The sequence below is a fragment of the Chionomys nivalis genome, chromosome 8 (assembly GCF_950005125.1).
Source record: "Chionomys nivalis chromosome 8, mChiNiv1.1, whole genome shotgun sequence".
Taxonomy (NCBI): Eukaryota; Metazoa; Chordata; class Mammalia; order Rodentia; family Cricetidae; genus Chionomys; species Chionomys nivalis.
In genome coordinates this window covers 59,865,959-59,878,727 of record NC_080093.1, presented here as the reverse complement: position 1 = coordinate 59,878,727, position 12,769 = coordinate 59,865,959, and the positions used below count along the sequence as shown (strand labels likewise).

Here is a 12,769-nt window from a genome sequence, read left to right as displayed (position 1 = left end):
AGTAACAATAAGTACGATTAGCAAGGTGATTCCGAGCCCCTTTCAGAGGGCAAGACAGTAAACAGAGCTTGTTTGCCTAAGGAAACCCTCCCAGCACCCAGCCACTCAAACTGCATGTGTTAATGAACCCAGAGCCGTTAATGCGGTTTCTTCAGTTAAATTGATTCATGAATTTTGAAGAGAACATTATCTAATGAATTTTCTTTGAATAGAAAGCAATTAAAAGGACAAATCAGTCTGATTAACCCCAAAGTCACCCTCCTGCCACAAATGCTGTACAGTTTGAAATTATATCATAAAAAAACTAGAGCACATTCGCTGTGTCTGTGCCCTCTACTAATCCATGTAAATTAATGAACAACAAAGTTAATTTCTTTGATGACCCTTTTCTAGTATCACCTGGATTATGCTGATGTTTAATTTGCTTAATGTTATAATAAAGACTAAACAGGGTTTTTTTTTCCTCCAGTGAAGTGATTATCATTCCCTTCAGTTAAGAAGTGATTTTTATTATTTAACATGCATGTAAGGGTGTGTTTCCTTTAAGGACCGAATCACACTCCCCGCCAGCTTGGCACCACGTGTGGAGGACACACTCCCTGATGTTGTCTCTGCCCCTGGAGCCCTCCTCTCTGTTGTTCCCTTCAGAAACTCCTGCCCCAAGTCTTGGAGCCCCAGGGATGGTGGATATGGCTTGGCCTCCCTGCTCCCCAGCCTGTGTGTCCCCTCAGGAAGACAATAGGAATCCATTGACACCAGACTCCTTCTGCCTGGGCTTCTGCCCTCCTTAAGGCACATTGCAAGGAATGATTCCAGAACCCAGAGGCATCAAGGAGCTGGTTATGCCTCGCCCCAGCCATTTCTGCTGCAGACACAAAATGCATGGCGCTTGATGTGGCTGGTCAGAGGAAACGGGGAGAGGTGCTTTATTTTTGCAGCACTGCTCAGTCAAGATTCCTGTAGCTGCCTGCAGCCAGGGTCACCCCAACCTGGGCACTCTGGCATTCAGAGTAGCCCTGGGGATAGTCCTGCCCACCTTTGGGTGTTGACACCTAGAAGAGGGTCCCATCCCATCCCTGGAGACTTCCTCCTCCTGCATCTCACCTGAAGTTGGAAACGAACCAGCAGCCCAAAGGGCTTCCACGTAGGGGGCCAGCAGGGGCTCGCATGCTTGCTAATTGACCTGTGTGCAAATGCGTGCCTGCCCGCTCACAGAAAGAGCATACCACACAGCCCCACATGGACCGCGAGGTAGACGGAAAGAAATTAAAGATGTGGGAACCCTTCCGAGGCCCACCTGCTTTGTGCCCAGCTCCCTCCCAGCTCTCCTTGCCTATGCCGCTGTGACAGGGTGCTGTGTGGAGGCCTGTGTTTTAATTGAGTATAACACCTCTATTTGTGTCATTGCATTTTCTGCTGGGGAACTGGCAGCTATTTATATCTGAGCCGCTGGAGCCGTTGGTCCAAATCACGTCACTCTGTTTTCTTTCTTTCAGATTCATTCACGAGACAGGTGTTATGGAAGCTGCTGAAGGTTGTGAAATTCGGAGAAATGGTTTCTTACCAGCAATTAGCAGCCCTGGCAGGCAACCCCAAAGCGGCTCGCGCAGTAGGAGGAGCAATGAGGAGCAATCCAGTAAGTTCCGCAGATGGCCAGCAGGCTGGATACCTGCCATTGCTGGGTTTTGAACAACTCTGGGAGCTGAGTGTCATTTGAATAAATGTATTTCAGAGGCTATGTGGCCGGGTGGGGAGGCTACTCCTGGGAGAGGGACCAACCCTCGTGTCCCAGCCACATGAGCCCTTTGTCACAGCAACCCCTTACCAGAGAGGAGGAAACCTGGAGAGGGGCAAGCAGGCAAGAGGGCAGCCTGTCTATTCATTCACCACCCACTGGCTAGTCCCCACACTGGGTGCCTGGTGAGTGGCGGCTTTCTTCCATCCACTGGAAATGCAGCCGTATGTCCAGAAGACAAGAGGCCTGCCAATGTGCCACCAGCCTTCTGAGAAGGTTTTGATGAAATAGTACAACCCCATCTCCCTGGGTCTCTGGGGTATGATGAGTCTAGAAGATATGACACCTAGCATCATAGATGTCTACTGTCCTTGGGTGTCAGCTCCGCAGGGAAGGGTTCTTCACCCAGAATACATCAGCGTTTATTTATGTTCCTTCCTGCAAATCTGTCAGAGTTTATTGAGCTCCAAGTTCCCAGCCCACAAGAAGATTACGCTTTTAAAGACAGCCTGTAGTCCCACATTGCAGTGGGTATTTTGGCTCCCCTGGAACAGCTAAAGTCCAGACCAAGGCCCTGCAGGCCTGTGGGCCTTGGATGGGCAAGAAGGCACTACCTCCAGGTTCCCTAAATGTCTCGAGCAGCTTCCCTGTGCCAGTATAGGTGTGCTGTCATGTTGATAAAGCTGTGCGGGCCTCTAACATGACAGAGAAATGACCCCTGATCAGAAGTGTACCCTGTCTGGAAGGGACATTGATGAATCAGGCAGTCCTTTGGTGGGTAGTGTTGTTGTTTGAGAAGGGGTTTCTCTGTGTAGCGTTGGAAGTCCTGGGACTCACTCTGTAGACCAAGCGATCCTTGAACTCACAGAGATTATCCTGCCTCTGCCTCCCAGTTGTTAAGATTAAAGGGGTATGCATCACACCTGGCTTTGGGGATGACTTTTGAGGTCTCCCAGCAAAACTTTTCTCCTGCCTTTTGGTAGATTACCATTTCTGGCTGGGCCACAGCTAGATTTTGACACATTAGATTTTGCTTTTTCTTTTTTATATTGGACAGGGTTTCTCTATGGAGCCCTGGGGTTGACCTGGAACTCTCTCTGTAGACCAGGCTGGAAGTCCTAGAGGTACCTGTCTTTGCCTTCTGAGTTCTGGGACTAAAGCCATTCATCACCATGCTTGGCTATGAGGCATTAGATTTTGTTATAGACAAAGAAACAGCTCCAATACATTTTTGTTCTGTGACTCTGTTTAATGCCCCTGGAGAAAAGAGGAGGCCAATGCTTTCTACCCTTCTCCTACTGCACCCTTGCACCTACTGTTTTTGAACACACACCAACAGTCCTGGCCTTTGAATGGAGTAGGTCTCTGCACCACACTCCCAGGTCTGAATCGCTCCTGAGGCTGAGGAGGAGGTGTCGCCATTGCCCAGGTGACTCCTGCCGCAGGACGAACGGTTTGGTATTTAGCCACACTCAAGTTAGGAACTGAGTTGTTTTGTCTTGCAAAGTTTCCCGTGTGTACTCACATGATGGTGAAGATTGTCCCATCAGTGGGCACGAAGACCACAACTTTTGCTCTGAGTGCAGCTAACACCTGTGCTTTAAGAACAAGCTCTGCTGCCCAAGTACCCTCTGGGACACATACCATACCCACTTTGGTGATGAGTCTCTATCAAGCACCCCTGGAAACGAGTATGAGAAGGGGATACAGAGACTTGAGGGAGAAAAGGCCTGGACAGTGGTAGGTTCTGCCTGCTGCCCGTGTTGGTGGTGTCCTCAGCACCACTGAGGACAGGGCCCAAGGTGGAGTGGCTGTATATGTCTCCCTTACCCCCAAAGCTGCCAATTTAGCAGAAGCTCACAGAGAACAAAGTTCTCACGTTTTGGCTAAGCAGTGCTATTTGCAAATGCGAGAGGAGGGGTAGGAAGGTGTAGACTGTTCCAGGCACTGGAGATCTCACCTCACATCATTGCTTTGGTGGCTGACAGGAATCTCATGCCATCTGGCCTCACAACTGGCCATTGCTGGATTAGCCACCTCAAGAACAGGGAATGGGTTTTGCAGGGTGGGAGTTTCCTCCATCCTGGAACTCAGCTTCTCCCAAGTTTCCCAAGTGAGACTCACTGGCCCTGCCAGGAGACTAGGCAATCTCTGGAGGGTGCCACACCACCCTGAATAAGGGATGCCCAGGCCCAATGACTTTTCATGCACGTGCGCGCGCGCGCACACACACACACACACACACACGTGTGCACGCACACATACACACACACACACACACACTCACTCACAGAACCCCCTTCTGCCACATCTTCAGACACAATTTGCTAAATGTAGTTCAGAGGCGATCAATACAAACTGAGGGGGTTTCCCACCTTTTTCTAAACAAACACATTCCTGAGGAGTTAGTTTATTCGCAGATTGCCGTGAGCACCGATGACCCCCGAGTCCTGTTCTGCCATTCACCCAGATGGCTGTTGATAAAGATTTAGCATCATGTTCTGACTGTCAGGGTTGTCAGTGGAGCTGAACCATTTGACCAGAAGAAAAAAACGCACCGGGAGCTATTGATTACAACTTCTCGGTGTCACTCGTTCACCAGGATTTAGGTATTGATGAGGCTGCGAGTGAAAGCAAGCTTTCTCCCTTGTGGCCTCTGCCCAGAAGAACAAAGGCAAAGTTGGAAGAAATATTCAGCCAGTTCCAGAATCAGAGGGATTCCGTTATCGATCGCAAGGCCCCTTCATGTTATTTTTGTTGGAGACAAATCTATGGGTTTGGAAGTTTTATAGCAGTTGAGAAAGGGCTTGCGCAAGTGATGGATCCGGGCATTGGACAAATTAGATTTCACAGCATGAAGATTTCAATGAAGCTGTAATACCACGGGCTCCTTCAGTATCGCTAGCAATCACATTGCCTGCAGCAGGGACTGTCAAGAAGAGGGCAGCAGTGGTACGGGTCCTTCAGATATGGCCATGGATGGAGCCCCCAGTAAATCTTACTGGAGCCCCAAGAAAAGAGCTATTGCTAGCCTGACATGAAGCAGGGTCTATTTCTAAAGGTGAGCTGTGTGAGTACGTCCATTCTATGCCGGCAATCCCTTGACTCTGTGTTGATCCACAGAAGGAAGCAGGTTTGGTGCTCACTCTGTAATCCCATAATCCCTTGAGAGGGAAGAAAAAATGTCAAAGCTGAGAGGTCAGATCTGCTATCAAATAGAATGGTGGAATACGCATGTCAGTGTCGGCAAGACTAGATCGAGTGGCATGCCTGTCTCAACCAAAGCTGAGGGTTGGCGTCACCTCACAGTCTTCTGACTTGGTGTCACTGTTGTAGTTCATTTTTCTTATATAATTCAGTCATGGTAGCGTTCCATTCCCAACACCTGTCATGGCTCCTTTCAAGGTCAAGGTCACACGCTGTCATCCACATACACCTGGAATGCCACTGCTCACCCCATGCTGCTGCTGGCTGCATGGTCAGCTCTCACCTTCCCAATCGTCATGCCAGTAGTCCTTAGAACTACTCATTGACCACATCTGTCCACGTCATCACGGTAGTCATCGGAGTCAAAGCAGGATAAGGTGTGTGAGGTGTGGGAAATCATGTCCCCATCTCCCACGCTCTGTTGTAAAACGGCAGTGGTCCCAGGTCCACAGAGTCCCGTATCACCATGTCAGTCACTCCTCAAGAGATGCAGTGTGCACAGAGCCATCGGGAAGACAGGCAGATCCAGACACCTGCCGGTTAGAACCTCCGCTTTGCCTCTTTATTAGCCAGGTGAACTTAACCCTTGACCTGGGGTGTTGGAGGGCTTCTGGGGCTACATAAGGAAGCCTCACATTAGGCATGAAAAATACCATGTCAGAGGTGAGGGCTAGAAATGACCCCATCTGCTGGATCCTGCTACACCCCAACAAAGAGCACACTTAGCTCAGCAGGTGAATCGTATGGCCAAGAACATGGGGGTGACCACAGGGATGCCCATATGGAGGCCTTGAGTAATGAGGAAGCAACACCAGGATGCTCAGGTTCTGAGAAACAGAGCCCAATATTTCAGATGCCTGTGCTGGGCAGCTTCCTCTGGATTGTCATCTGACCAGAAGCTGGCCACTGTGTCCCATTTGCTTAGCATGGTAGATAGAAAAGGCAAGGGTGTATCAGAGGTAGAGATTAATGGGCCACAGGGAAAGGAGGGAAGAAGAGCAATGGGATGTGGGTGGTACCCAGCAGCTCCTCTATAATCATCCCACTGGAGCCTCATAGGAGTGGCTAGATCCCACCATGGCAGAACCCCAGAACAAAGCCTGTAAGCGTACCTGAGATGACCTCTGACTTGCACACACCTGCTCTCTATATTTTCCTGTGTCAGGGCAGCTCAGAACCTTCCAGAATGAGCCCCGAACCTCCAGAGCTCCTGAAGCAGATGCTCATAACTCAGGTTGTTGTCTGTAACAGTGGCCATCTCTGACAGCAGCCACCATAGGTGTATCACTTCATGTGTTCCCTGGACCCTGGTCATAGTAAGTTCCGTGGGCTGCTGGAGCCACGGTGAGTGTGTGAGTCCTCCTCTGTCCCTCTAGTTAAAGCTCTGGGAACTACTTGTTAGGATCCCAATCCACAGCATTCTCTGCAGCAGGCAGATAAAGCATGTCCCTTGTCAGGACAGGTGTGCAGCCATCCCTGGCAGGCTGAGTGTAGTCATACTGTTTATACGGTTGCCCAGGGAGAGAAGTTGGGTTGGGGGGGCGGTGTCCACATGAGACTTTAGCCACTGCGAGTTTCACAGGTGATGTCCATTTTTTCTATCCATGCTCTGACCCAGTGAAGTATAAAGGAATGGAGACACTGATATATTTCTTTATTGGAAAGAAAGCAAGATTGGAGGAGATGGTCCAGCCCTGGCATCTTCCCATTGATTCCCACCAGAATGAAGTTCCATCACCAACCCTGCCATTTCTGAGCACACATGGGCCTTCTCTGAAGGCATCCAGAGTACGGACCAATTTTCTGCAGACATACTGGCTGTTCTTATTCCTTCCTCCCCTTCAGGATGAAGGCAGGTGAGGCCAGAAGTGTCTCTATCCACAAAGCAGAGGAAGAGCCAGCTGTCCAGCCTGCACGGATGATGGACCATGAAGCCTCAGTCCACATAGCCCAGCCACCTGCTCAGTGACCTAGGCAGGCATTTGTCAGTCCCCTAGGGACCACTGCTGAAGTAAATATATTCCCTCTGCAGAGACAAGCAATCCCTCGTCCTAGTGACTGGAGGTCAAAGAATGCAGCCTGGACAAGGTCATAGCCTTGTGGCTACAAGTTGAGAATCAGAGTCCCTTTGGTATGAGCATTGCCCTGTAGCCAAGCCCTTGTATGCACCTGGCATCCAGATCTTTTGGACCCCAATGAAGATGTCTGCAGGTTTGCATCGTGCCAGGCATAGAAATGATGGGTCAGTTACTATCATTGGGCCCATGAGATTACAGGCCCCTGTTTTTGAGCTTGTCAGAGTCAATAGGAAGAAACACCATTGTGATAACTCACTGCAATCATTCCCCAATTTTTAGTTGGTGTGACATTTTGCAATAGCAGGTGACTAGACAGATGGCTCAGAACATACAGACCATACACCACAGCCAAAGCACACACATGTCTGGCCATTATCATCCTTAGCACCTTCTGGTGGTCATCTTCACCAGATGTGATGTGGGAGGTTCTTCTGTCTTGGTTAATGAATAAAGAAATTGCCTTGGCCTGTTCATAGGGCAGAACTTAGGTAGGCGGGGGAAAACTAAACTAATTGCTGGGAGAAAGAAGGGTGGAGTCAGAGAGAAGCCATGTAGCCCCTGGAGGCTAGAACTTAAGCCAGTAATCCACAAACATGTGGCGATATATAGATTAGTAGAAATGGGTACCTCAGACCATCTGAGTTGGGAGGCCGCAGAAACCCTGATAAGAACTTCCTAGTCTACAGGCCTTGTTGGGACACTGGATGTGATGCCAATGGCACTGTGTCTGGGGAAAGGTGTAGACACAGGTGCCATTGAGATTCCATGTCTCCCAAAGAAAAGGGAAAGAAAAACTCCCAATACACAGGCACAGCGTAAGTTGGAGAATATTACACTGGAGAATATTGTGTGAGTTCACAAAGCAGCCACAGATGGCAGCCAAAGACATGGCTGTGTTCAAATAAAACTTTATTTACAAAATAAGAAGGTAGGCAGCATTAGCTTCACAGCCATGGTTTGCCAACCCCTTAGGTAAACTGGGCCTGCCACCATCCCTGAAGATTCTAGTTACAGGTTGGTGATATCAGAAAGTCTTGTGGAACTCAGAAATGCAGTTTTAACTTGAGTAGGTGCATATGTTCAGTCACCCCTCAGGTGAAATTCGGTGTCCTCCTAAACCTTGATACAAAGAATCCCATATCCCTCATATACCTCAGAACAGATGTCCATCCCACAAAGGATACGCTCAGGGCCTCTGTAAGGTGCAAAGTAGGGGTACTGAAGGAACCAGCATGTCAGCCATGCCAGGAACCTGCTAACTGGAGATCAGCCTGGTAGTGCTGGGCAGGCAGGACCTTGTCAGTAGCATAGAGACCTCAGCCTCGAGTCAGACTAACAGTGGCATTCCTGTTTTTCAGGTCCCCATCCTCATCCCCTGCCACCGCGTGATCTGCAGCGACGGCTCCCTTGGCAATTACTCTGGAGGAGGGCAGACTGTGAAGGAGTGGCTTCTGGCCCACGAGGGCATCCCAACCCGGAAGCCAACCTGCAAGGCCTTGGGTTTGACTGGGACCTGGCTCAGGCCATCCCGTGGCTCCAGCAGCTCCAAGCCATCTGGCCAAGAATGAGTGGCTGTTGGAGTGCCAACACTGTAAGGCATGTCGGAAGCGGGGGGGTGCGGTGGTGGTCCCACTATATTAAAAGCTAGATGTGTCCTGAGGGACAGGAGTTGACTGTCCTTTCCTGTTTCTACATTTTCCAGCAGGATGAGTTGAGACGACCCACCCTTGTGGATGTCATCGGCTCCCTTCTCTGACTTGGTTACTGTTATTTTTAATGCCTATTAACGTGGGGGTGAGAGTGAGAAAGGCCTTGTGAGACCTAGGGCCCCTTTGCATGAAGGGAGATGCGTCTGACACCTGCAGACAACAGCTAGCCACCCCAGACTATCCATACCGCAGGCTGACCCCACCCTAGCGGGACCTCCCCCCTCCAGTCATCCTTCAAACCATTTATCCTGAGGAGGTGGCAGGCCCCACTCAGTTCCCAATACCCCACCCTCGTTGGCTGGAGGAAGGACAGGCTAGGAGATAAATACCTTGTTAAGGGTCTGCGTTGTTTCTCCACCTGCCAGGAAAGTGTCTTGCATCCTCTGTGGCACTGTGGTCTACCATGATGAGATGGGGGGAGGGGTATCTTCCAGAAATGATTTGGAATACTGAACAGCACACAGGGCATGAATTTGGCTGGGCTGTTGCCCTCATAGGCATTCAGGTCACTTCCTGATCCCAGCTGGTTTTGCTTGCCTTGTCTTTAAATGCTCTGGATAGTATGTAGGTGGAAGGGACATGGTCCTTCTTGAGAGTGTCAAGGATCCAGGACCTGTAAAGGTCCCAACTCTCCCATGTTGATCTGTGCATTCAAGGTCATCCACAGTAATAGTGGTCAGCCCATGCTGCTGCCAGCACTGGAGATTGTCGCCCAGTCCACCACGTGGCTCCTCCTGATGCCCTGCAATTACATCAGCCTTCCAGCTCTAAAGTGGACTATTCCTAAAATGTGAGAGGAAAGTCTGGATAAAGAAACAGCCTGTGATTGGAGGAATGAACCACCAAGCATGGAGCAGAAAGCTAGGTTCTATAGCGGCTTCTCTGAGCACGGAAACCACCCATGTCATCCAAGATAGAGAGACAGCCCCCTAAGGAGCTTGCATTGATGAGCTCAGTACTGCGTGTTACCTTAGCACCCACGTAAACAAACCTCAGGCCTGGTTTCCGACTTATCATGTCCTTGTACCAGCGGCACTAATTCTGGTATTTTTGTGAAGAGGCATTACGAATGCCACACTTGATGGGTTTGGTCATCACCTGTCATCACAAAGCGAAGCAGGTCGCATTTTTGTGGAGAGCCCTGTATCCTGTGCATTTTCAGAATAGGGCTGGGCGTGCACACTGGCATCCTCCCATCTGGCTTCACCAGGGCACTTTCGGCTTGTTTCCCAGAAGGGTCATCTTTTTCTGACATGATCAGCAAGACATGTGGGTAGGACTGGAATACCTTGTGTCCGAGTAATGCCACATTGATGTCTCTCCAGCACCGAGAAGTCACTGTCTTGTGCCTTTGTTCTGAAGAGAACAGAATTCTCAAAGAGCTACTCTGGGCCCTGCAGCCTCCTGCGCCTTGTGTGTGAGTGTTCCAACAGAGGGCACCGTGGCTGCAGTGTGCTGGGGAGACCCCAGCCTCCTCTCTGCTTAAGAAGGAGTTGAAAGGTGGGCGTCAGGGTTGAACTCAACGGTTTCTGAGCAGCTTCTCTCCACTGCCATGTGGGCCACCAGGCCAGTGCCTTGTATATAGGCCTCCTGTACCTGGGTGGCCTACATAATGGGAGCTTTCCTTGTGATCGCTACATTTCCAAACAGATTCAGGCTCTAAGAGGAGCCTGGGGCTGTACAGACATCCACGGCCGAACCCCCAGCATGGGACAGCCCCATGCACCCGGGACACCAACCCCATCAAAGACGCAAGGGCAACCTGGCAGCTCCAGGTAGCCTGGAATGACGAGCAGGCGTGTTTGGGCCTGCCCTTGGAGCAGGACAAAGCCGTGTCTGCTCTCCTCTCCGAGGGTTTCCTCAGTGCTGTCATAACAGGTTCCTAGATGCCCCGAGGTAGCCGTTGACAGCAGCAGGACTCACCGCAGTGACCGTGTACTGCTCCAAGGATAAACTCTGCAGAGGCTGACATGAAACGCCGGCGCGGTCGCCTGGAGCCGCTCTGGCTCAGGGTTGCAGCGCAGCTTGTGAAAATAAGAGGAAGAGGAAAGGCATAAAGAGTTACAAAAAAATATTTTCCAAATAAAAAGAAATGTTGAAACAAGAAAGCTGTGTTCTTTGGCCTTGGCCCCGGGTCCCCCTCACCTATTGAGTCTCCATGGCCTGAGCTTCTGCGCTTTGAATGCTGAGGCGGAGGCTGCGCAGCATGTCAGCTGTCACTACACCGAGGCGTCTGCCAGCCTCCCTGTCATCTTGCCACCTCCATAAACGTTCGTGGCCAAAGACTCAGACCTCACTGACAGCAGAATAGATTGGTCATGAAGAAGGCTGAAACTCGGAAGTACATGTGTTTCCCCCAGTAAGGGAATTTTTTTTCTTCATTATGAAAGACATATACCACCCACTTACCCATGTCCTATGGCCCTGTCCAGTGAGGAAGAAACAGGAATGCAAGCCTAACTTGTTTTCTGCCCCAAGTAGGGAATCTCCAACCTGGAGTAAAGGCAGTCCAGTGTTTGGAAGCCATGTTCCTCTAAGAAGCTTTATTGGATAAAGGGGTTGTTCTTTGAGATTCTAGAAGCAACAGGTGAAGGCAGTGAGTACTTTGAAGGAAAGGACAGACTTGCGTGGGAGGTAACTAGATGAGTTTCTGGAATGTTCTTCGGGGCTCTAGAAGATCCATACTCCTTGATGTCTTCCAGTATACCTCTCTCTTCTGTAGGTTCCACTTTCTGTTACTGCCGTGTTGCCCCAAGTCCCCTTTTTAGAAGGGACCCAGTGTCCCTAGAACTAATACAGTTATACCGAGCCCTCAGCCCTGTCAGGACAACTTTCCTCTGTGAGCACATGGAGAACAAAGCCGACAGCAGGTGTTGTCCGTGGCAGGGGAGGGGTTGTGGACCATCTCCAGCTTCTCGGGGTCACTGAAAACTAGGTAAAATGCTGCATGTCTTCCACCATGTGCCCGGGTCTAGTCCTCAGGAACAAAATGTCTCTGAGAATCTCAGTGTCAGCTCAGACCTCGACGCTATCAGTGATCAGGGGATGGCAGCTGCATCTGTGTGAAACCCTTCCTTTCCCTCGGGAGCATTCCGGAGAGCCCAGTACTCCTTTGATTTCAGACATTGTATGGTAGGACTCCAGAGTGACAGGCACGTTGGCTTACTATACGAGTCAAGGAGGGCTTCCTTTTACCCTGAAGATTTTCCTGGAAATCCACTCAAGAAGCGAAAACTTCTGCAGCTTCCTCCTGTTGGGAGAGGTCTGGGTCCCTGTGTGTCCTATTTACTCATGTCTCACAACTATATCACAGAGGCAGATAGGGCCCCTGGGTGGGAAGTGAAATTTTTTTGGTCTCCTCCAAGCCATCTCTGTACGCCCTTTGTCTTCATGAACATTGTATCAAAGTCTGTATTTAAGAGTCTAGAATTAGCAGAGTGCAGAAGGCCACATGGGATGTAGTTGTAGTTGTTGAAGGGGCAGAGGCAGGAGGATGGTAACTTGAAGGCCAGCCTGGGCTGCTTAGGAAGACCTATGTCTTACATACCATTTTTTTAAAGCACTTGTGAGGCGGGAGCAGAAGGATGGAAGCCAGCCTGGTCTACCTAGCCAGTTTCAGGAGCAGGAGGATGGAGGCCAGCCTGGTCTACCTAGCCAGTTTCAGGAGCAGGAGGATGGAGGCCAGCCTGGTCTACCTAGCCAGTTTCAGGCTAGGGAAGACTGCATAGGGAGATACTGCAAAACAGCAACCAAAAAAAAAAAAAAATCAAAGGAAAAATTGAAGAATTAAGATCCTAGCAATTTCACTTGAACAGTTTGGATAAAATTAAATGAGACTCTGTAAAATGCTCCTTTCAGGTCCCATTGTCTCTCTGTCCGTCTGAAACAAAGGGGAAGTGATAACCAAAAGCCAGCAAGAGCCCAGAGAAATCATAGGTTCTGACATGGCTCCAGGTGACCAGGCACGGGCATCCGGGGGCCTCAGAATGCTGGGACCCCATGGCTCCAGCTGCTGACAGATGAAAAACGCCTGGTCTCCT

At 50.1% G+C, this 12,769-nt stretch overlaps 1 protein-coding gene across 1 annotated transcript in view; it reads left to right on the top strand.

Annotated features, from left to right (window-relative positions):
* Positions 1-9,217, top strand: part of Mgmt (O-6-methylguanine-DNA methyltransferase) — a 239,772-nt gene extending 230,555 nt beyond the window's left edge. Inside the window, exons 4-6 of the mRNA XM_057778663.1 lie at positions 1,497-1,636; positions 8,379-8,611; positions 8,723-9,217. Of these exons, the coding sequence (XP_057634646.1) occupies positions 1,497-1,636; positions 8,379-8,588 (350 nt within the window). The 3' untranslated portion in view covers positions 8,589-8,611; positions 8,723-9,217. The remainder of the gene's footprint in view (positions 1-1,496; positions 1,637-8,378; positions 8,612-8,722) is intronic.
* Positions 9,218-12,769: the final 3,552 nt, after the last annotated feature.